The sequence below is a fragment of the Anolis sagrei genome, chromosome 3, assembly GCF_037176765.1.
Source record: "Anolis sagrei isolate rAnoSag1 chromosome 3, rAnoSag1.mat, whole genome shotgun sequence".
NCBI classification, from domain to species: Eukaryota; Metazoa; Chordata; class Lepidosauria; order Squamata; family Dactyloidae; genus Anolis; species Anolis sagrei.
In genome coordinates this window covers 115,386,121-115,410,743 of record NC_090023.1, presented here as the reverse complement: position 1 = coordinate 115,410,743, position 24,623 = coordinate 115,386,121, and the positions used below count along the sequence as shown (strand labels likewise).

The 24,623-nt window shown below is 40.7% G+C and overlaps 1 protein-coding gene across 3 annotated transcripts in view; it reads left to right on the top strand.

Annotated features, from left to right (window-relative positions):
- The first annotated feature begins 3,572 nt into the window (after positions 1-3,572).
- Positions 3,573-24,623, top strand: part of CLYBL (citramalyl-CoA lyase) — a 229,877-nt gene continuing 208,826 nt past the window's right edge. For 2 of the 3 annotated variants that reach the window (XM_060769557.2, XM_067466860.1), the window contains exon 1: positions 3,573-3,698. In XM_060769557.2, the coding sequence (XP_060625540.2) occupies positions 3,631-3,698 (68 nt within the window). In that variant the 5' untranslated portion in view covers positions 3,573-3,630. Of the gene's footprint in view, positions 3,708-24,623 lie in introns of all 3 variants that reach the window. The other variant, XM_060769556.2, reaches the window with a different exon arrangement.

The following is a 24,623-nucleotide window of genomic DNA, read 5'->3' as shown; positions in this document are numbered from 1 at the left end:
CAATGTTGTGATTTGTATTAATCTTTCTCTTCACGAGTCATTAGCAGTTCTCTAGTAATCTCTTCCTTAGTCTCTGACATTCTTCTTTTGTTTTTGCAATAACAACTGCACCTATTTGCAATGGCTTTATTTTCCATGTTCATTATGATTTTTATAATAACACTTTAAAAGGAGATTTATTTCAATTGCCAGTGAAGTTGCCGTTGTACATGATATAAAACATTAAGGCTATGAACTTAGGGATATGTGTGTGTGTGTATATGTGTGTGTGTGTGTATACATACTAGCTGTACCTGGCCACGCCGTGCTGTGGCCCAGTCTGCTTAAATGGTTTCTAATATATGTAATTTCATAATGTTTGTGGGTATACAATATTTTTGTTTCATTGTCTGTTAAATAATAATAATAATAATAATAATAATAATAATAATGGTGTCAATAATAATAATAATAATAATAATACTGGCCTTTATGATTTATATGCTAATAATACTGGTGTGTATTATGATGATAATAATAACAATGATACTGGTCTATATAATAATGATCAGTGTGTTTTGGGAAAACCCTTTCCTTCCCTCTGATCTATTTCTCCCTTCCCGCCATTCAATTCTTTCTTCCAGTCTTCCTGGAGGCACGGGCGTGATATGGTGCCAGGCAAGGCCAGGCAGGGCGTGAGGCTACAGGAGCCTGGAGCTTGGGCTAGGCCTACCTCCTTGCCTGCCTCCTTCCCTCCTTCCCCTGGGCCTGTGCCCTGCCCCTCTCCCCGGCCTTGATTTCCCTACTTGCTGCACTACCTTTTTCCTGCTCTTCTTCTCCTGGTTCTCCTCCAGAGGAAGGCAGGCAGGCTCGGTGGGGGGCGACCAGGCTGTGGATCCCCGACAGGGTCACTTCGTGATGTGATATTTGACATCCAGCAGATGGCACTGTTTTTGATGCCAAGCATGTTTTTACCTGTTACAGGTGTGACATCTATATAATAGTAGGCATGTGAATACATAAAAACATTCGCCTGTTTGAATGCTATGTTGTGTCCAAATATCCAAGCAATTGGTGAAGTATTTTGGGAGTTTTTCAGGTCATTCACTAATGTACATTTGCATTTTTATTTATATAGAGATGAATGATGGGAATTATTTCTGAGTCATAATCTTTAGAGCTGAGCTGTGCTTGTAAGAGAACAAGATGCCGATTAAGTAATTATCAGGAATCTTCAGAAGAGACTTAAACCCATGTTTGTTTTTTGTTTTAGTAATTCAAGACTTTCTGAAATACTGTTGCATTGATTCTAACCCTATGGATACAAACCCACTTGTATTAGTTTTGGATGAAGTGGGGTGTGCTGGTTTGAATGTTGGGCTGTGACTATGGAGATCAGGAGTCAAATCCTCCCTTTGCCATGGAAGCACTCTGAGTAACCTTGGGCAAGTCACTCTCTCAGCCTCAGACAAAGAAAAAGAGACACATCTTGCCAGGAAAACCCTGTGATAGGTTTGTCTTAGGGTTGCCAAAAGTCAGAAATGACTTGAAGGCACACAACAACATACGTGTGTGTGTGTGTATGAATGTATCAAGGAACCTTGCAAATTATCTTGTGATAGACTGGCATTTATACATTCTCCTTGTGCTAGGGATCGGTGCCATCTCTTTGCCTACTGCCTGTTTCTTTCCACTAAATTTTGCCAGGGAGCTGCAGTTAAAGACTCACAGCCCAGTACCTTCTCTTTCAAGTAGCACTCTAAGCCCAGAGGAAAAAGAAATACTGTGAGGACCACATTGCAGATGCATCCACATGTTAGCACAAATAACTCCCAATGAGCCTTGGTCCAGATTGACCATTGTTTGCTGATCAGCTAATCTTGACCCAAATCGAAAAGCAGATCCACCCCTAATTCTCCCTTGTCCTATGGCATTCACCCCAAAAATATTATGCAAGGGACACCAATTCCCCGGTCCTTTTTTGGAGAAGGGACCAGATGCCAGGACTCAGTTCTTCCCTGGAGCCCTAATGCTTTCTTTCTTATTTACTTAGGCAATCCCTTGTTGTCCGCGTAAGATTGTCTTCCAAGTGTGGTGTCCTGGCGGTGGGTACGTAGGTGACTATGGAGCCCTATTCTTGACCTGCATGTTCTCCTGCAGTGAGGACATTTTCCAGGTGGGAGGCGGTCCCGGTTGGGTTTGGCTTGACGCACCTTCTTCTTGGCACATTTCTCCCTTTCGCCTCCATTCGTGCCTCTTTGAATTCCGCAGCACTGCTGGTCACAGCAGACCTCCATCTGGAGCATTCAAGGGCCATGGCTTCCCAGTTCTCAGTGTCTATGCCAGAGTTTTTAAGGTTGGCTTTGAGCCCATTTTTAAATCTCTTTTCCTGCCCTCCAACATTCCATTTTCTGTTCTTGAGTTCAGAGTAGAGTAACTGCTTTGGCAGATGGTGATCGGGCATTCGGACAACGTGGCCGGTCCAGCGGAGTTGATGGCAGAGGAGCATTGCTTCGGTGCTGGTGGTCTTTGCTTCTTCCAGCATGCTGACATTTGTCCAGCTGTCTTCCCAAGAGATTTGCAGGATTTTTCGAAGACAATGCTGATGGAATCGTTCCAGAAGTTGCATGTGACGTCTGTAGACAGTCCACATCTCGCAGGCATATAACAGTGTTGGGAGGACAATAGCTTTGCAAACAAGCACCGTAGTATCCCTACAGATGTCCCCATCCTCAAACACTCTGTGCTTCATTTAGAAGAATGCTGCATTCGCAGAGCTCACAAAATCGACTGGAGCCCTAATGATTTGGAAGATTGATGGAAAGTAGATGGCTCCTGAGCATATTAAGAGTGATCTGCACCCCACTGCACTGAATAAACATGTCCAGTTAGCCATCCCAACACCTCAATGGCCAGGACTTGCCCTGTTTATTTGGCACAGTGCAGGTGGACCCTTTTCACGTTGGGAGCACTCTACTTTCATCTAAGGAGCCGGAAGGGAGAGCTGCCACACCGAATACTGAAGCCGGGCACAAATTCAGGTCCATATTGCAGGATAATCCAGATTATCAAAGCAGATAAGGCTCCTTCTTTGGAGGCTTTAAAGCAGAGGATGGCCATCTGCCGGGGGGGGGGGGGTGCTTTGAATGCGATTTTTGGCAGGGAGGTTGGACTGGATGGCCCATGATATCTCATCCAACTCTAGGATTCTAATATTTAAAGTGGATTATATGAATCTACACTATCACATAGTCCAGTTCAAAGCAGATCATCTGGATTTTAAATGGCACTGTAGATGGGGCCTTAAACTGGCTGCCCAGCCCTGGGTGAATCCACACTGTTTCATTGCTATGGCTACACAGCAAAAGATGCTGGTGCCTCACCAAACCCAGGATTCCAATAGCATTGAACCATGGAAAGCTGCCTTAATTCTACGATGTCATAGGCGCCTCTCCTGTCGCTCAAGGAGAGTAGCCTATGACCAAACAGCGGTCCCGCAAGCCCCGCCCCCTTGAAAGGTGGGCTGTGACTCCTGGAGGCAACAGCTCGCCCTGTCCTTCCTCTGCTTCTCGACCAATAGGAGGCCGCCGCTGGGTGGGCGGGGCGGAGCGAGGGCGAATCTCAAGGGCAGCGGTGACGGCAGCGGCACTGATGACGACGGCGATGACGCTAGCACTGGGTTCCCGGCGCCTCCTGGTCGCGGGTTCGAGGCTGGGCAGGTGCGGATTGTGAGTCTTCCTCCCAACACCCCCAAATTAGCAGATCTGCTCTTCCCTTCCATGGGTGCAGTTTGCCACCGCTTTAGCTGCCATGGCTCAATGCTGTGAGCTCATGGGAGTTGTAGTTTTGCAAAGTATTTAACCTTCAGTGGCAAAGAGAGCTGGTGCCCTACCAAACTACACTTCCCATGATTCCATAGCATTGAGCCATGGCAGCTAAAGCGGTATCAAAGCTACATAGAAGGATGGACCCTCAATGAAACCCGGAAGCACACAGCTTACCCTAACACTGATGAATGTCATGCTTGGACTTGGGTCCCATCTCCAGCATAGCTCCTTAGGTACATTCATGGAATCCAAAATCAAAACAAAACACATCTTCTAATCCCAAGAATCTTGAATAAGGGTTACTCAACCTATACATATATATGATACAGTAGTGATAAACATTTATGCATTGTGGAAAAGGGCAGTGGTAACTGAGATGGGAGATATAGTTGGCCATAAATATACATAATTATATATTATGATAATTTATCCAAATTATACATTATTATATAAATTCATAATTATATATAATTGATACATAATTATATATTATGGGAGATACCGTTGGTTATCAAGTCCAACCCCCTGCCAAGAAGCAGGAAGATCACATTCAAAACACCCCTGACAGATGGCCATCCAGCCTCAGTTTAAAAGCCTCCAAATAAGAAGCATCCACCACACTCCAGGTCAGAGAGTTCCACTGCTGAACAGCTCTCACAGTCAGGAAGTTCTTCCCAATGTTCAGGTGGAATCTCCTTTCCTGTAGTTTGAAGCCATTGTTCTGCGTCCTAGTCTCCAGGGCAGCAGAAAATAAGCTTTCTCCTTCCTCCCTATGACTTCCCCTCACATATTGATACATGGCCATCATGTCTCCTCTCTCTCAGCCTTCGCTTCTGCAGGCTAAACATGCCCAGCTTTTTAAGCCGCTCCTCATAGGACTTGTTCTCCAGACCCTTGATTACTTAAAAAATACAGGGCTTGTACTGATAAAGCTATTCTCATTTCTGGACTTAAGACACACAATTGGGACACAAAGCAATGGATTCAACTTCTAGGAAAAGAGATTCCACTTAAGTATGGAGGAGAACTTTCTGTTGGAAAGAGCTGTTTAGCAATGGGATATGCTGCCTCTGGGGATGGTGGAGTCTCCTTCTCTGGAAAATTTTAAATATAGGCTGGGTGGCACTCTGTCGGGGGTGCTTTGATTGTGTTTTCCTGCATGGCAGGGCATTGGACGGGATGGCCCTTGGGGTCTCTTCAACTCTTATGATTTTGTGGCCCCATCTACACTGCCACATAAAATTTAAATTATCAGATTTGAACTGGATTATATTAGTCGGCAGTTCGAATCCAGAGAGCAGGGTGTGGTTCTTCTGTTTAGCCCGAGCTTCTGCCAACCTAGCAGTTTGAAAACATGCAAATGTGAGTAGATCAATATGTACCGCTCCATCAGGAAGGTAACAGTGCTCCATGCAGTCATGCTGGTCACATAACCTTGGAGGTGTCTATACAACACCGGCTCTTCAGGTTCGAAATTGAGATGAGCACCAACCCTCAGAGTCAGACACAACTAGACTTAATGTCAAGGAGAAAGCTTTTATGTTAGTCTACGTTGTCATATAACCCAGTTCAAAGCAGATCATTTGGTTTTTGTATGATAGTGTAGATGAGGCCTATGACACCCTGTTTGGATTTCTCTGACACACATTACATGAGGAAATGTCAGCCAAAATGCCATGAACAGGGTGCTGAACAGGACTGGTTACAGAACGCAGTAAATCCCTTGTTGAAATAGCATTATTGGATAATGGTTTGTAAGTGGGCAGAATTCAAGATGCTTGTTATGACTGATAAAGCCCTGTATGGTTTAAGTCCAGATCTTAAGGCAGCCTGAGCCTCCCATTAGAGTCTTAAGATCCTCAGGAAAAGTCTCCTCTTGGTCCCACTGTTCACAGGCTTAGCTAGGAAAGGCATGAGAAAAGACCTTCTTAGGCCCCTTCTACACTGTCGTATAACCCATATTATCAAAGCAGATAATCCACATTATCATATTTAATATTGGGGGTTACTTTGCTTTTGACAGTGTTTCTTAATACCTAAATGTATATGTTTCTATTCCGATGCTTGTTCGTATTTTTGTGCTGGTCATATATATATACACACACAGCATATATACAGTATATATATCTATATATATCTATCTATATATATATATAGAGAGAGAGAGAGAGTGTATATATACACACACACATACATACACATACATACGCACTTCGAACTTGATTATATGAGTCTACACTGCCAAAGAATCCAGTTCAAAGTAAATAATCTGGATTTTATTTGGCAGTATAGAAGGGGCCTCAGTGTTTTCTCCCATATTCTCTGGCCAAGTTCCTTGTTATTTAATCTCACATTTGGGGATTTGGTGGTTATGCTGATGGGTCTTGTACTGAAGTTTGTATTCTGTACATTTTTTATTGTACTGTTTTAATTTGTTTTTATTATTATTTTAATACTTTTATTATTATTTTCAAAATTATTGCAAATTATTGTGAATAGTGCTACACAAAACTATGCAAACATTCAAAATATTTTCCATTGGTAACACGTGCTTACATCATTTCCCCTCTTTCTTTATCCCTCCCTGCCTTCCCCAGGAATAGTTTTGCTATATTTATTATGATTGTTCGATCATGAGGATAATCCTGTTTAGTTCCTTATATATATCTTTCCCCTATATTCTGTAAATCAAGCCTTTCCATTTTGCTTCCCATAACTTTCTGATTTGGTCCATACTGTAGTAATTTTTCCCTTTCTCTAATATAGTCTTGGAGGAGGTAGTCCGCTAAGTATTTATACCATGCTTTTGTGTCCCATTTCTTTTGGTCCTTCCAGCCTGAGGGGCTGAGGCTTTAATCGCATCTAAGATGTAATTTATTAATTCTAATTTGTAACATTTTAACAGGATAGTTTTGGAGTGCTTTGGTTGCCTATTCTTGCATCACAATTGGTTGGACTGGATGGCCCTCTAGGATGTAATTGTTGTTCCAACTGTTTACTGTCAGGTTTTAGCTCTCCTTTGGTTTTGTCTGAGTTCCAATGTTGTCAGAAAGTATAAAAAGACCGAATAAATAAATAAATAAATAAATAAACTCTTACCTTATAAATGAGTGATTGGTGAAAGAAGTCATAATAACTGCATATTTGGAGCATTGATACCAGCACTGTGATTCATACATTGGTCACTGGAGGGTGCTAATGCAATGCAATCTAAAATATATCCTCCTGTGGTTTCTTTGTTAATCAGAAAAAAAAGTTTCCTCTTGCAATTCTTCCGAAAATATAATTCTTAAATAACTAAAACACGAATATCCAATGGCAGAATAATATCTGTGGCTATATGTGCTATTAAATACAAGGTATTTTTTAAAAAAGACGATCCCAATTTAAAATCACTGTGCTTTGAAAATTGATCTATTGTTTTGAAAAAACCCAGTACTGTACAAATCTGAGGCATTGGCCCAATTCTGTCATTGGTGGGGTTCAGAATGCTCTTTGATTGTAGGTGAACTATAAATCCCAGCAATTACAACTCCCAAATGTAAAGATCTGTTTTCCCTAAACTCCACCAGTGTTCACATTTGAGCAGGGGTCCTCAAACTAAGGCCCGGGGGCCAGATGCGGCCCTCCAAGGTCATTTACCCAGTCCTCACTCAGGGTCAACCTAAGTCTGAAATGACTTGAAAGCACACAACAACAACAATCCTATCTCAGCAGCCAAAAGCAGGCGCACGCTTCCCATTGAAATAATAATAAGTCTATATTTGTTAAAATTGTTCTTTTTAATTATTGTATTGCTTTTAAGTGCTTTTTGCACTACAAATAAGATCTGTGCAGCGTGCATAGGAATTCATTCATGCTTTTTTCAAATTATAATCCGGCCCTCCAACAGTTTGAGGCACTGTGATCTGGCCCTCTGTTTAAAAAGTTTGAGGACCCCTGCATTTGAGTATATTGAATATTTGTGCCAAGTTTGGTCCAGATCCATCATTATTTGAGTCCACAGTGCTCTCTGGATGTAGGAAAACTACAACTCCAAAACTCAAGGTCAATGCCCACCAAACCCTTCCAGTATTTTCTGTTCGTCATGAAAATTCTGTGTGCCAAATTTTGTTCAATTCCATCATTGGTGGAGTTCACAATGCTCTTTGATTGTAGGTGAACTATAAATCCCAGCAACTACAACTCCCAAATGGCAAAACCAATCCCCTCCGACCCCACCAGTATTCAAATTCCAGCGTATCGGGTATTTGTGCCAAATTTGGTCCAGCAAATATATCCTGCATATCAGATACTTACATTACAATTCATAAAGTAGCAAAATTACAGTTATGAAGTAGCAACAAAATAATTTTAGGGTTGGGGGTCACCACAACATGAGGAACTGTATTAAGGGGCCGCGGCATTAGAGAGGTTGAGAACCACTGTGGTAGGGGTTCCCTTAAAGACTACTTGGTCTTGCCTCTGGTGTCCTTTGAGGATTTGGATTGATCTTACTTGGTTTTTGAGTATGTTATTCAATAGTTTTGGTTACATTAAAATGGAATGTACTCTATTGTAGTTATTCTTTTTGGCAGAAAGTGGTGAAAGTGAAATTGTGTCTTGTTCATAGTGGTTCACCACACCACCAGGACTACCTATGTGTAAGTATTAGACAGTGTGCTTAAAAGTATGGTGTCAGTCCAGTTGCTGCTCCCAACTAGAATATAACAATTCAATCATTTGCAGAATATAGAGCCGCAGTGGTGCAGTGGGTTAAACCTTTGTGCCAGCTGGACTACTGACCTGAAGGTCGGCAGTTCAAATAAGTGAGAAGGGGTGAGCTCCCATCTGTCAGCTCCAGCTTCCCTGCGGGAACATGAGAGAAGCTTCCCACAGGATGGTAACACAATTTCTGAATGGCAAATAAACAATGTAACAATTTGTGAACGGCAAATAAATACTTATATAAAACTTAATCATTTTATACAGAATTATAAGTTGGATTTTGATTACTGTTTGTTTTTAAAGTGTCAGCTAGATTTTCAGAATTTGAGCAACATACTTTCAAGTGTAGTTCTGGAGAAACATGTTTGTGAAGCAGGATAAGTCTGTGCTTGGAGATTTTAGGCTGACTTTATAATGTGAATCTGAAGAGGAAGATGTGTTATGCTAGTATGATGGAAGGTAATGTCAGAACTAGGGGGAAATAAATTTAACTCTGAGAATGTCATTTTCCCAAGCTCTGCTTCAAATAGTTGCTTTTGGGACCACCCTCTAGTTCTGCTACTCACTGGTCTAGCAGAGATAAGCACAGTTCCCATGTAGTCTACAGGGACTCTGTATGACTGCATTGTTTGAGCGTGTCTGTCACCCGTGATCTTCATCAAAGGTCATATTGTGTGTCCCACACCAAGGAGGCAACACTGAAGGTGTCCTGAGGCAAAACCCTCACTGTAATGCCAGCTCTGCTGGATTTCAGACATACTGCAAAAACTGTGTTCTTTTCCCAACCTTGATGGATTTTAATCCCACTTGACTTACTTTGTTTTTTGTGTGTTTTCTTTAAATCTGTTTTGCTGTCAGCTTACAGTATTGTAATCTTACACTGTATATTGATTTGGGGTTTCTGGTAAGTAGAAAAGTGCAAACATTTGTTGTTGCTATTATTTTCTGTCTAGTAGACTTTGACTTACGGTGATCCTTTGAGACCTGATCATCAATGGTTCTGCTCACATCTTGCAAATTCAATGCTGTGGCTTCCTTGGTGGAATCAGTTCGCTTCTTCTTTTCTTTTTGTCTTCCATTTTAACAAGACTTATTCTTTATTTCAAGGAGTCTTGTTGTCTCATGATATGTCCAAAGTACAATAATTTTAGTTTAGAACTCTCATTCTAGTGAAAAGTCAGGATTGGTTTGCTCCAGGATTGATTGATGGATCTGTCTGGTGGTTCATAATATCTGTAAAAATCTCCTCCAGCACCACATTTCAAATGAGTCTGTTCTTTTCCTGACACCTTTCTTCATTGTTAAACTTTCATGTTGCTTTGGATGATGGGAATGACCATGATGTTCATGTTCAAGTTGATTTCCCTGATGGAAATGGGGATTCTGTCCATGAAGATGTTCTTGAAGGGAATGGGGATGATGGTCTGTTTTCTGGTCCTGGTTTTGGAGATGTCGGGCCTGAATGCAGTTTGGATGATGGGTCACAGGCCTATATTACTTCAAGAGGGTTCTCAAGGTCTTGAGCTTGGGAAAGGCTCTGCACGGCAGTTCCCTGATCAGTTATCTCCAGGTGGAGATATTAATGGAGGGAATAGCAGTCAAACCTTGAACAGAAGAATGTTTTTAGCCAGCAAGGACAAACAGGTCAGCGATGTCAGCACTCAGCCAGATTTACAGCAGAAGTTAGAAGTGAAACCAAAATTAAGGAAAAATCCTTTCCTAGCTGTTTGGGAAATACGGCAGGGACATAAATGCTTCAGACAAAGCAACGTTGGATCCAGATTAAATTCTTCATGCCAAGTTCTTGGACTCTTGTTCTTGTTTGATTCATGGATTAAGTGCCTTTGCTGTTATTTGCCTTTGAAATCAAGTATGTAGTTTCATGGACTTGTTGGACTATTTCTCTTTGGACTAATTGTTCCTGTTTCTAATCAACTGAATTTCCTTTTACTGTGGATTACTTTTGATTGCTTTGGCTTGTATTACTCTCAATAAACTGTTTGCTATTTTAACCCATCTGTGTGGTGTTTAAAGTCAGAGGGGATCCTGCTCTGGCATGCAACAGCTCCCTCTTACTCTGGGTGGCGCAAGCCATGATCAGGCCCAGGGAGTGGTTGGCCTACTTGCCTCTCTTCTTCCATCACATGCTATTTTGATGTCATCATCACCCAGTTCAAAGCTATTTATGAAAGTCATCTGGGGTCGTTTTTGTTTTCTTAATATTCTGCTATAATCCTGCTATTGTACATGTTTGCTTCTTTAATTTTCACCATTTATTTATTTATTCATTTACATCATTTATATGCCGCCCGTTTCACCCCGAAGGGGACTCAGAGTAGCTTACAAGTTATATGTATATACAATATATTATATTATTAGCATAGCACAATATTAGTATTATATATTACTATATTAGTATAGTATATTAGTATTATATATTACTATATTAGTGTTCTGGAACAGCTGTTCCAGGAGCTCCAGATTTATTTGCTGTGTTTGCATGTTTGTGTGCAATCCCATGCTTGGGATTTTGTAGCAGGGGGTTTCCTGTTATAATTTGCATTTATAGGGTAAGCCACCTGCCAGTTATAGTTAGGTTCCCTGATCCCGCCCCTTTTTGAGTTTTGGAGGGAACAAAGCCATTTTGAGTTAGTTCTCACAGAGAAGCCTTTTGCACAGGACATAGAACGAAGTGGCTCCTGTAGAAAAGCTTCGTCTTTTACAGCTTGGCCGGGGTTATACAGCCCTACGGCTTGGCCAGGAGACATACAGCCACAGCTTGGCTGAGGGACTCCAGCCGGCCATCACAGCAACCTGAACTCCTTCTTTTTCCCTGGAGGTCTACAAAGCTCTGTTGAGGCAAGGGTCACTCGCGGAAGCCAGACGCAGTTGGTACCGGGTGCAGGGGCTCCATGTCAACAGAGGCAAGTACAGACTGCCCAGATTAGAAGCTAGGATTTCCCCATCAGTTAGTTACAGTTAAGAAGACAGTGCCTGTTCCTAGTGGACAAGATTTGAAAGAGCCTATAGACTGTTAAGAAAACCGTTAAAGTACCTGTTTGTTCCTGTTTGTTCCTTAATAAAAGAACTTTGTTGGACTTACTTTAAGCATTCTAAAGACTCTGTTTGGGGGAATCTAAGGGCCTTTATTCTGAGGCAGCCCCGGCGTCCCGTTGGGCACAGAGAATTTATGTCCTGTGTACGGTCTAATGTACAGGCCCAGAGTGCGACAGCACAATTAGTATAGTGGTATAGTACTATATTGTACTATACCACTATACCACTATTATTAGTAATATTACATGTAATATAGTGTAATATTATTAGTAGTATATTGTATTACATTATAATATTACCAATATTATATGTGCATAAGATATATTATATTATTAGCACAGCTCAATATTAGTATTATATATTGCTATATTGTACTATATCACTATACTGTAATATTATTAGCAATATTACATGCAATATAAAATATATAATTATTATATTGTATTATTATTATATTGTATTACATTATAATATTATTAGCAATATTATACGACTCAGCATGCAGGCTGAGGAGTAGGATCTTAAAAATGGGAGATCAGACAAGTTTTTCTGTACCTGAAGTTTTGGTATATCCTTACAGACTGCTATTCACATTATTTCCAAGAATCTTATGAATTGTAATTCAAGTCTGGAAATGAAGAAGAGGTAGAGATATCTAACTGAACTCTCTGCTCTTTCACCAAGATGTGAAACCCATATATAGCATAGCATAGCATAGCATAGCATAGTATAGTATTGTTGCTGTTGTCCATCTTTATTATTTATTTATTTATTTGCAGTTGTTGTTGTTCATTTGTTCAGTCATCTCCGACTCTTCGTGACCTCATGGACCAGCCCACGCCAGAGCTCCCTGTCGGCCATCACCACCCCCAGCTCCTTCAAGGTCAGTCCAGTCACTTCAAGGATGCCATCCATCCACCTTGCCCTTGGTCGGCCCCTCTTCCTTTTGCCTTCCACTTTCCCCAGCATAATTGTCTTCTCTAGGCTTTGCTGCCTCCTCATGATGTGGCCAAAGTACTTCAACTTTGTCTCTAGTATCCTTCCCTCCAATGAGCAGTCGGGCTTTATTTCCTGGAGGATGGACTGGTTGGATCTTCTCGCAGTCCAAGGCACTCTCAGAACTTTCCTCCAACACCACAGTTCAAAAGCATCTATCTTCCTTCGCTCAGCCTTCCCTAAGGTCCAGCTCTCACATCCGTAGGTTACCAGAGGGAATACCATGGCTTTGACTATGCGGATCTTCGTTGCCAGTGTGATGTCTCTACTCTTGACTATTTTATCGCGACTGGACATTGCTCTCCTCCCAAGAAGTAAGCGTCTTCTGATTTCCTGGCCACAGTTTGCATCTGCAGTAATCTTTGCACCTAGAAATACAAAGTCTGTCACGGCCTCCACATTTTCTCCCTCTATTTTCCAGTTGTCAATCATTCTTGTTGCCATAATCTTGGTTTTTTTGATGTTTAGCTGCAACCCAGCTTTTGCGCTTTCTTCTTTCACCTTGATTAGAAGGCTCCTCAGCTCCTCCTCGCTTTCGGCCATCAGAGTGGTGTCATCTGCATATCTGAGGTTGTTAATGTTTCTTCCAGCAATTTTCACCCCAGCTTTGCATTCATCAAGCCCCGCACATCGCATGATGTGTTTATTTATTTATTTATTTGCAGTCCATCCTTTTCACCCCGAAGGAGACTCAGGGTGAATCACAGAACATACATATGCAGCAAACATTCAATGCCGTTTTATAGACAAAAAACATAGATAGAGGTGTATATCGGCTTTTCCCCATCTTTGGCATCTTGGATGCTTTGTATTCGGTTCCGGCCACAGGGGTGTGTGTGTGTAGGGGGGGGTGCTGTTGCTCCATCTTCCTGCCAAAGATCTGTTCATAAACTTCCCTCCTTTGATTGAATCATCGGCATTCCTTATGGATGCCTCAGAATACCTTCCCTGTTTTTTTAAGCGGTACCTATTTATCTACTCTCATTTGCTTTCAAACTGCTAGGTGGGCAGAAGCTGGGCTAAAGGCCAGGAGCTTACCCTGATTCAGGTTTCGAACTGGCAACTTTCGACAGACAAGATTTACTGCAACTTATGGTTTAACCTGCTGTGCTAAAGCCCGACAGTGGGGATTTTTGCTGAGTGGGGTTTCCCAATTTATGTTAATTCGGAGAAACTTTCACTGGAGACTTTTCCATTATCTGTCAAACAAATGTATGTGTTTTGCCTTTTGGACAATTCTGGCAAGCAGGAATTTTCTATTCACTGAAAGAAAGAAGTCCAGAGTTAAATCAATAATTCAGGAGCAAAAAGAGATTCTTTCTTGTAGGAGATTTCCATTTAGAAGTTCATTAATTGTGCAGCTTTCCCCCTGTTATTTTCTATTACCTTGAGATAAATTAAAGTTATTACCCCCCCCCCCCCCACCACCACCCTTTTCTCTGTGTCATAGATGAATCCTGGTTCAAACCAGTGACAAAAATGCCCTATGCTAAGATTCATTTTGGAATTCTATGTATTAGTGAATAATCTTTCTTCAGACAAATTTGACACAGAATAATAGAACCCGGGGAAGCCTTTTTTTTTTTTTTTGGTCAGAGGTAAGACAAGACTTTATCTACTTACTCTCGTTTAAATATGAATGATTTGTTATGATATTGGAGGAAACTACTGAGGCTTTTCTTTCTTCCTGTTTCCGTTTCTAGATGAACTAGTTCTGCTCTAATGAAAGGAAAGCTCGGCTAGTTATTATACAGCTAAATGGCCTTCCTTTCATTCCTTTATTTTAATGACATTTGAAAATGGTTAGCCATTGTGAAACCTCTTCCGCGGCGGAAAGGAAGTGATGAAACACGAAGAATTTGGGACACGCCAAGTCAGTTTTCCAAAATTTAATGTACTCATTGTAGTTAAACAGTTAACAGAGACATTTTATATTGAGCTTTCAGGTGACCTAATTTCCCCTAGTACTGTACATTTAGCTTTATACATCTGCACCTAATTTGTAAAATGGACTTAATGAGAAACTTCAAACAGTTTAAACATCAATTACAAAGAGGGCAAGGTTTTAAAGTTCCAGTAATCTGTCCATATTGGTCATTGAAACATGATCCCAGCTGGATATAATTCAAGACAGATGCCATTCCAGACCCTTGGAAATAAGGATCTTATATATGGTTGACACTAACAAGCTGTTGTGCTGGGTTGTTGGTTTGCTGCACAAGAACACAGACATGGGTTTCCTCTAGTGTGAACTCGGTAGCAATCAAAGTGGTTTTTCATGATTCCCTGTTCCTAAAAATGTCAGCCTTCAATGAAACAAGCACTGTCTGATATAAAAGAGACAGGGTAGGAATGGCTTACATAATGAAGTCACCCAAACTGTTGTTGTTCCCGTCGCTGTGGCAAGAATAAAGCATGGCAACCATTGTATGTTCATGAGCAGATCTAGGTTGTCACATAAGTATGAGATGAAGTGTGTGACCCAGTTCTGCTGTGACAGAAATAACCAGTACCATTGCACAGGGCTTTGCAGCATCAAATAAATTTCCCTGCAAATAGTCACAGGATTTTTGACAGGATGACACAAGAATTTTTCAATTACGTTGATGCAAATGAACATACCCAAGACCACTTCAGACATCACTTGAAGATCATAAAGGATGGCCATCGCTAGACCATATCCATCCTTTTTCCTTACATCTGAATTGCATATGGGGCAGTAGCATTGAACTATATTTACCTCTTGTGCTCATGCTTCTGAGTCATCTATGCAGCCTATATTTGGAGTTGCTTAGTAATGTCTGAATCAGCTGCCCCAAATGTTTGATACTTAAATAGAATTTTGGCTGATGCAGCAAATTACGAAGACTTCCCTCACATTTTGCAGAATGTCATTGTAACTAAATTGGCATGTGATATTCTGATTGTGGTTAAGCCAGTCATATCTTGGTTTGATAATCTGAGTTCCTCACAAGTCTTTTGCTCATGTGTTGTACATCCTCACACCTCCATGTCTCTGTTCTTTTCTTGGAAAGCCTAAATCCTAGAAGTTTCAAGTTAACAATCAGTTCCCCACTATATCTAACATATGAAAGCATAGGTGTCAGGTCCTTAAACCATTATTTTTTCTTTATTTATTTATAGCATTTATATTCTGTCAGGGCAGATCGCAGAACACACACACTGCAAACATTCAGTGTTGTTAAACAGACAGGACAGACAACAGATAGGGATATATGTCAGCATTTTTATCAATTTTGGCGTCCTGGAGGTTGCGCTTGATTTTGGCCACCTGGGGTCGCTGTTGCTCCATCCTCTATGATGAAGAGTGCTTGATCACTGCCTCCTTTCTTTGATCGCCAGCATTTTCTGGTATTTCCTTTTTATGATGCTGTAAAATACCTCTCTGCTAAAGTGGTACCTACTATCAGCTCAATGCTGTTTTCAAACTGCTTCGGTGGATAGTGAGTGGGCTGAAGGTCACCTTGACCTAGGCTTCGAACTGCCAACCTTTTGATTGGTGTGATCTGTTGCTGCTGGTGATTAACCAGCTGTGCTACAGCTCGATTTGAAGAAGTTCTTGGTTTCTTTGAAGCCTAGTAATGGCAGTTTCATGATTTAGGCATCTATTTGCTATAACAGAAGCTACAGTTAATATAAGGCTTCCTTTTGCAGCACAACAACAACAACAACAACAACAACAAAAATAGTGGAAAAGAGCCTGTGTTCAGTTTTTTATTTTTAAAAAACTAAAATACATTTGCCTAAATGTAGCCTCCGCAGGCTGTTGTTGTGTTGAAGACTGAGATTTGTATCTTTTTGGTTCACTGGAAGCCACATTATTGTTGATGACTATTTTCCATTTTAAAGATATTGGTGAGAATGATATGACACTCCAGTTATTGAACTATACTTCCCTTCGGTTCTCACTATTGACTATGCCAACAAACACTAATGGGATTTGTAGGGCTGCAAGTTATGGTTTCCTGATTTGGCTTAATCCATCAGATACCTCATTGACTAAAACCTGAAATGAGCCAGAAGCTCAAATAACTATTTTGTTTCTAAATAAGATTGTTGCAATTTGGTCATTAATTGTTCAACTGGTTAGTAAACAGAGGATTCCTTGGGAAATCTATTAATCTTATTCAGAGTTAACCAGTCAGAAAGAGTACTTATTGTGTATATCTGACCTATATAGAGCCTATTCTTATATTCTTGGTGAAAGCTAAATAGCCACAATACAGAATAACTAAAAAAATTAATACAGATCAGATGGAAGAAGGAAGTAGCAGTCTATCTAGAACAGTGGTTCCCAACCTTTTTTTGACCAGGGACCACTTGATCAGGGACCACTCTCCAACATTAGTACCAAAAGGGTTACAAATCAGTTTTTGGTCAACTTTAGTTTGGTTATTTGGGGTGCTTATTCAGAAAATTGCATTGGATAAACCACATCAGCTCTAGTTTCGGATACAGAACATATGCCATCTAGTCATTGCCATCTGCTTGCCCAAATGAAGCCATATTTAATGATCCATAATGTGGTCTATCTAGTATAATTTTCTGCATCATCTCCCCATATAACCCCAGGGACAGGCCTAATAACAAAGACACCAAGGGACCCCTGCTTCCAGATGCCAGAGGGGGAGGGAGAAGGAGGAGAAGCAGCAGCCAGGAGGCTTGTTGTCTTGCCTTTTGTGGGTAGTCGGCCTTTCCTCTCCCGATACCTCCTTTGCCTTGGCACCATAAGAGGTTTTTGCGAGACCAGTTGCTCTCTTGCAATGGTGTAGTAATGGCGAGGCTGCAGACCCTATTTTCGTTCTTGCAGACCACTGGTAGTCCACAAACCACAGGTTGGGAACCACTGATTTAGAAGTTTAAGACTAAAATGTGTAACGGTGACTTCAGTTATTTTTTAGCAGTTAAAAAGAGGATTTGGTGGTTTAAATGCACACTGCAACAAAAAGTAAAATATTTAAAGGTTGATTTTTCTTATGTGCCATTCTCTGGCTGAACCACTGTGACAGCAGCAGTACTTGGGCAAGTTACATTTTTGGACCACAACTCTCTTGCCAACTGGCTGACCCATGTCATCGCAACGGGATAATTGTGGCAGTAATTGCCCAAAACTAACTATTTCAATGTCTGGTCTTCAGCCATTTCACTGTAGTTGATGACTATTTGATATAGTAACTAAAAGCAATGGTCACCAGACCTTCACAACATTTCTAGCATACTGTGCTTCTGAGCCTCTCCAGGCCCCAAGGCTAGCTGAAGCCACTGTGGCACATCAGCTCTGTGGCTGGGGAAAGTCCACTTCAAAAAGTTGGAATAAGAGTATGTATATATGTATTTTTCCGTATTTCTGCACCACCCTATCTCACCCCAAGGGGGACTCTGAGCAGTTTACAGCAGCTAAAGGAGTATCTGTGGTTTCCTTGGGGGAATCAGTAGTCTGGATTACAACAAATGGGGTTTCACAGAATGATAGTTATCAGTCTAAGAGTTGGGAAATAAATAAATAAAAGTCGAGACTGCCCAAGTAAATGGAAGATTACTTCTTGCAAAAGTGAGCAACTTTAGTCCTGCCACATATGTTTGGATGGTGGCGCAGCTAGCTAGTAGCCAGCTGCATTAAATCACCACTGACCAAGAGGTCATTAGTTCGAAGCCAGCCCTGGTTGAAATGAGCATCTGACCATTAATAGTCTAGCTTGCTGTCGATCTATGTAGCTCAAAAGACAGTTGCATCTGTCAAGTAGGAAATTTAAGTACCACTTTATGTGGGGAGGCTAATTTAACTAATTTATGACACCATAAAAATCTTCAGCAGCGTGCAAAAGAATGAGGAAGTACTCAATCAAAGGACCCAGTATCACAAGTGGACGGTGAAGTGACAGCTCCCTCGGTGGCTGGAATCGAGCATACCCTCATGAGTCTATACAAGTTGTGTGTCTAATGGCATTGAATTTTTGCCATGTATACGAGCATTGTAATCCACCCTGAGTCCCCTGCGGGTGAATAGGGCAGAATATAAATACTGCAAATAAGTAAATAAATAAATAAACTCACATCATTTAGATGCTGAGAGTTGTAGTCCAATAGCAACTGAAAGACAAAATCTCATTGGGCACATTTACCCTGTAGAATTAATGCAGTTTGACACCACTTTAATTGTGATAACTCAATACTGTGGAATCCTGGGAGTTGTAGTTTAGTGAGTCACAGAAGGCTTAGAGCTTGTCATTTCAACTCCCATGATCCCATCATTTTGAGCCATTCCAGTTAAAGTAGTATCTGGCACCATGAATTCTACAGTGTGGAGGCATCCTTATTTATTTATTGACTGTATTTGTATACCACCTTTCTCAGCCTGTCGGCGACTCAAGCTAATTTGAATACACACTCAGCTATTATAATGAAAACTTGTAAGCATAGTGTGGCCTTTTAGAAAATACAGCCATTCACTCTTATTATGGCATGTCACAGCAGCAAGAATAACAGCCCGTTCACCACAGAGGCACTGCATGGCACACACACACCATCACTTTAAAAAAGTCACTGGAATCAACCTCATCTATAGGAATGTTCAAGGTCAAACATACAGATCTCAACTGTTGCTTTAAAGATTCACCCAATATTACATGAACAAATAGCGTTCTGTGTAGAAGGGTGATGTGCCAAAGTAATTACAAAAGGATAGCATTCTAGCATCCTAAGCAGAAATGTCTGAGCAGGTCTTGCATTTTCTGAGAGCAAGATGGCACCGGTGCTCTACTATTACCTTTTAGGCTTGGGTGATTTGAGATTGGGGTTTTTTGTGTTTGTTTTTGGTAAAGCATTTAAAACATATGTGTCGGGATGTGTGTGGTAGAACTAGTTAATGAGACTGACTGGAGAACACACATTTCCTGTTAATTCCTGTGTCTGATACCTAAATACATAGAGGATCAGGGAAAGGCACTAATTTATTTGAAGTGCCTAAATCAGGAGGATTTTGTTTTGCTCTCTAATTGAAGGAAAATCAAGCTCTGTAGTAAAATATTTTAAAAACATTTAATCCCATTTCCTGATGGGGAGAGATGCAAGCTCTGTTTGGCACACCCACAGCCAAGCCGAAACTGCATGAATCAAATTAGCAATTTTACTTACATTTTACTGGCTTCTCGTTTCATTTACCAGCCTCTAGATCCTTTTCCCCCCCAAGAAAAAAAAAACCCCAAAGCTCATTAGCACTGTTTTTGGTATGTCATGAGTCATTAAATTTGAGAGTAATTTGTAGCATTCAGAAAACTGCTGTCCACAAACCATTAGTTTAGAGAACCCTCCTAGACTAAATGCAACATTCAGAAATCAGGTTAAAATACAATTTTGCAGATTGCAGTAAAAAAAATCACAATATTTTGAATCCCTTCAAAACTCTGTTTCGTTGGACAGTTCATCTATACACATTAGTTTGTAAATGCAAGCATATTGTTACTCTGGGTGTTACGAAAGTAGTTTGCTTTGTTTGGGACAGGGAAAGGAAAAGATACCAAAATTTATATCTTTCTGTGCTTACCGTTTTTTAGTTTTGTTTACTTGGAGGTCAACACGTCTTGATCTTTCTCTTTCCCCTTCTGGATTATATCTGTATCTCATTGACTTCTCTCAGTCATAACGTTTTTGGGGTGAGAGACTTTATTTTGACAGCTCTATTAATTGTTCGAGGAACGGGTGGGAAAATTCCTTGCACCTGGAAAGCTCAGAGGGACAGGGCTCAAGACATCCTTTCCCTTGTGGTGCTTCACCTGCAAGCTTGTCCTGGGACGGCAATAAAATTTCTGTGGACCTTGTTTTATGTGAGACCATTAGGCAACCTGAGAATTTGGGACTGGCCGCCCTTCGTTCCTTGGACACTGAAAGGTGCCATTTACAAGCTCCAAGCGCCTGCAGGAAAGCCAAACAGGCTTGTAAACTTAAATTCTACACCCTGCAAGGTCCCCGGCTCGTAATGGACGCTACAGACCTAGATTATCAACACTACAAATGTGGTTTACTGCTTTTCAAGGAAAATTGAGGGAACCAGAAAACATCTGCCTGCAGAAAATGGTCAGAGTAGCCTATTAGTCTGATCTTTGATTATTATTGTCTTGCATGAAGAAAATAGACAGAATGTAGAGCTATGATTCTTCTTTCTCTCTCTAGATTTTAATTTTTTTGCAATAGGTTTAGATGCCTCATTGTCACTGGTGCTGCACACCCTTCCTTTCCATGATCTCTTTGGCATATCAGTTCAGAAGTAAGGCTGTGTAGATTTCAGTGGGATCTCTGTATAGGATTACAATTTAAATTTGCAGACCAGCTCTTTTTTTGAACCGTAAGAACATTTTATTTCGATAGCACTGCCTGGCACATGAAGGGATTTATGCTTTTCTCATTCATCTTTTCAGGAAGGTGTGTTTAGGCTGAGAAATAACAGCTTGCCTACAGCGGCAGATTCTTGACCCAGCAGGGATCTGAACCCAGGACCTGGTACTTGAGCGTTAGTCCATCTGGTGCTGATGGTTCTTGCTCTCCTAATGCTCACACATGCGCCAGGGGGGTAATTTATATTTGTAAAATTACCTGAGCCATATCATCCAATGTCACATTGCCATGCTTGCTCCCGGTTACCACAAAAAAAATTGTGCAGAATATTGGGGTTCACTGGGGGGGCCAGTGGTAGGGGTTAGTCTGCACAACTTGAATTGGACTGTCCCAGCAAATGGGCTGAATGGATGATTGTGGGGAAACTACCTGAGGAATATTAAGGTACAGGAATGGATAAAGCTCGGTATATGTGTTGCCTGAAGTAATTTTTACATGGCCCAGGAGATCCATTTATATCATAAAACCTACCAGCTTTCGTATTAAACAAGTATATCTTTTCGCCAACATTGGCTATGAATGAAAGTTTGACAATATAATGGCAATATGAACTAAAAAAAAGGATAATCAAAGACAATCATTTTTTAAAATAGAATATCCCTAAATATTGCTCTCTAAATCTTTTTGTTTCATAAAGAATTGACTGTTGGGTTCATCACACCTGGAGCTAAAACCCCCAAATGAAGAATTTTACCAATTACATGGAGCATGTTTCTTGGCATTTGTGTTACTTTCATACAAATGATATGCAGATTTTAGAAACAGCATGACATCAAAACATATAAATTAGATGCAGCCCTCTGGTTTTTAATGTTTCCGAACCAATTCTTTGTGGTGAGCAAATTGCATACTTTGAGGGTAAGGACACACATTAAAATTTCCTTCCTTCCCTTAATTTTAAAGATGAAATTGGAATAAATGTTTGTTGGTAATTGTGAAGTCAGGAGTAACTCCTGGACATGCTGAGATAGTTTTGACGTATTATTTTCCCTGCTGTCCTGAGGAATTTGTTCTATTTGAAATGATTTTGTATTCCAAGCCCCAAATAGTTCTGTTTGCTAGGACTCTTTTTCCCTTTTAACTAATTACCCTAAATTATCTGTTCAATTGGGGCTTTCAACTATTTCAGTGCGGTGAAGCAAGCATCAAGGGCATAAGGATCAAGTCCTTTGTTTTTATTACCATTATTCAGTAATATCTTAATTTACAAATTGGCAACCAAATCTGCTCATGCAGACAGGTTAAGAGATGAATTGCCTATTCCTAGATGTCAGTTTGTCCATAATCTGGTTTCTTAATAGGCAAATTCTTTAGGTGACCCTTCCAGCTGAGGCATAGTAGATGACACGTGGAGAGAGGCCTCCTTGGTTGTGGTGGCTTGATCTAGAATGCCTTCCCAAGGGTGCCTTGTCTAATGGCCAATCCTGATGCCTTTCTGAAGCCAAGCAAATATTTTTGTTGTTGTTTTCTCCAAGAGAGTATCTTATGCAACATCATGTTACTTTGTTGATTTTACTAATTTTTAAAGGATATTGTTGTTATGGCACTGTATTTATGTTCAAAGGAAATATATAGATTGCTGTAGTAAGTAGGACTCTTGCTGGGGAACAAGCTAATGTAGGGCAGTCTTCATGTTCTGGCCCTCCATGTAGAACAGGGGTCCCCAAATTAAGTCCTCCAAGGTCATTTACCCGGCCCTCGCTCAGGGTCAATCTAAGTCTGAAACGATTTAAAGGCACACAACAACAACAATCCTATCTCATCAGCCAAAAGCAGGTCCACACTTCCCATTGAAATACTAATACATTTCTATTTGTTAAAAATGTTCTTCTTTTTAATTATTATATTGTTTTAAAGTGTTTTTTTTTGCATACAAATAAGATTTGTGAAGTGTGCATAAGAATTAATTCATATATTTTTTTCAAAATTATAATCCGGCCATTCAACAGTTTGATGGACTGTGTTGTGCGTCAGCATTCTGACACCATACCTACTACTAGTAGTAGGAGAAGAAGAAGGAGTGATGCAGAAACAGAGGAGAATCAGCGCCAGCTGAAACGTATTCGTGACATCTTTCTGGCTTCCAGTGATGAAGAAGACTTTGCAGGATTCAGGCCAGAGGAGGCTATGGAAGCAGATTACAGGGGAGTGAAGAGAGTGGCTAGTGATTCTAGCAGTGAGAGTGACACTATGTCTAAGAGGCTTAGAGACACAGCAGATAACTCCAGTGATAGTGAGGATGAGTTGGAGGAGGCTGTAGACTGGACTCTGGTTCAGAACATTAGAGACATTTGCAATCAAGCAACATCAAGTGATGACTTTGAAGGTTTTAGGGATAATGGGAATGAGAGTACTGATTGGCAGGATCAGGCACTAGAGCAAAGGTGGCAGGCTTGGTGTGGTGTAGATGCTTCAGCTGTGGGAGCAGAATCAGATGCAAGCAATGAATCTCATTCTTCTGATAGTGAATAAAATGAGCACTCTGGGACCTATTCCTTTGCAGACGACAAAGTGTTGTTTCGTGCCTAATCTTGTTTTGGATTTCCAGTATCCTGTTTTCCCTGCCGTGCTCTGGACCTTGGAACCTTTGCTCGTGAGTGTACATCTGGCTTCTTGACCCTTGGAACTGACTGACTACGCGTTTGCCTACTGGATTTTGCTCCATGCCTTGAAACCCTTAAAGACTGTTTTGTTTTGTATTCTACTCCTAGTCCATCGTATCTCTTGTTATTTCTTGGCTGCAATTCAAGCCTGCTTATCTAGCATTTTGTGTTCCTGTTTGAAAACATCCTTTGAACTGTTTGCACTGACTCTTAAAGTGCCTCATTTAGTTTGTTTTGCATTAAAATACTACTATTTTGCACCTCAACTGCTGTTTAAGACATTCTGTGTTTTGTGGGTCACGACAGACTGTGACCTGGCCCTCTGTTTAAAAAGTTTGAGGACACCTGATAGAAGATGGGGACACTCTTCCCTTCGTTTATATGGTGGTAGCATCAAAACAGATCTTGCCAACAAAAGCTTTTTGGTAAATTCACCATAGGGTTGGCCTAGTCAGAAACAACTTAAAAACACTTAACAAGAATTTACATATGAGACCCATAACACTGTAAGCATTGGCCAAGATTTGGGTACTCATCAGTTGGATTGAACTCTGTCCACATGATGAGAAGTGTTTTCATAGATCTCTATTCGACTATGTAATATGTAGATCGGTCCTACCAAGTAGATGGGTTTAGAGGTGCTGTTATTTCATTTTACCCCTGCCCTTCCATCAGGGACATCAGATGGTGAACATACGTTCAGATTCAGTTCATTTTTAAGTTCTAAAACACTTACTCTATATTCTCATATATAAGTCGAGAAATTTTAGTTTAAAAATCAACCCCCAAAATGGATTGACTTATCCATGGGTCGACTTATCCATGGGTCAGTGTGACAACTGTACTATAACTTTGATCAAAGAAAGAAATATCTCCTTTTCTGAGTAGAATGGCAAAAGGAAAGAGCTTACTCCATCTTAGGAGAACCTAAAAGAACCACCGACCCACTCTATTTTCTCCATTGTGGTTCTGCTTCTAGCCTTTCTGAATGTCCAGACAGGGGTGGTCAGGAAGGGCTGGTCCTCTGAGAAGGCATTCGAGC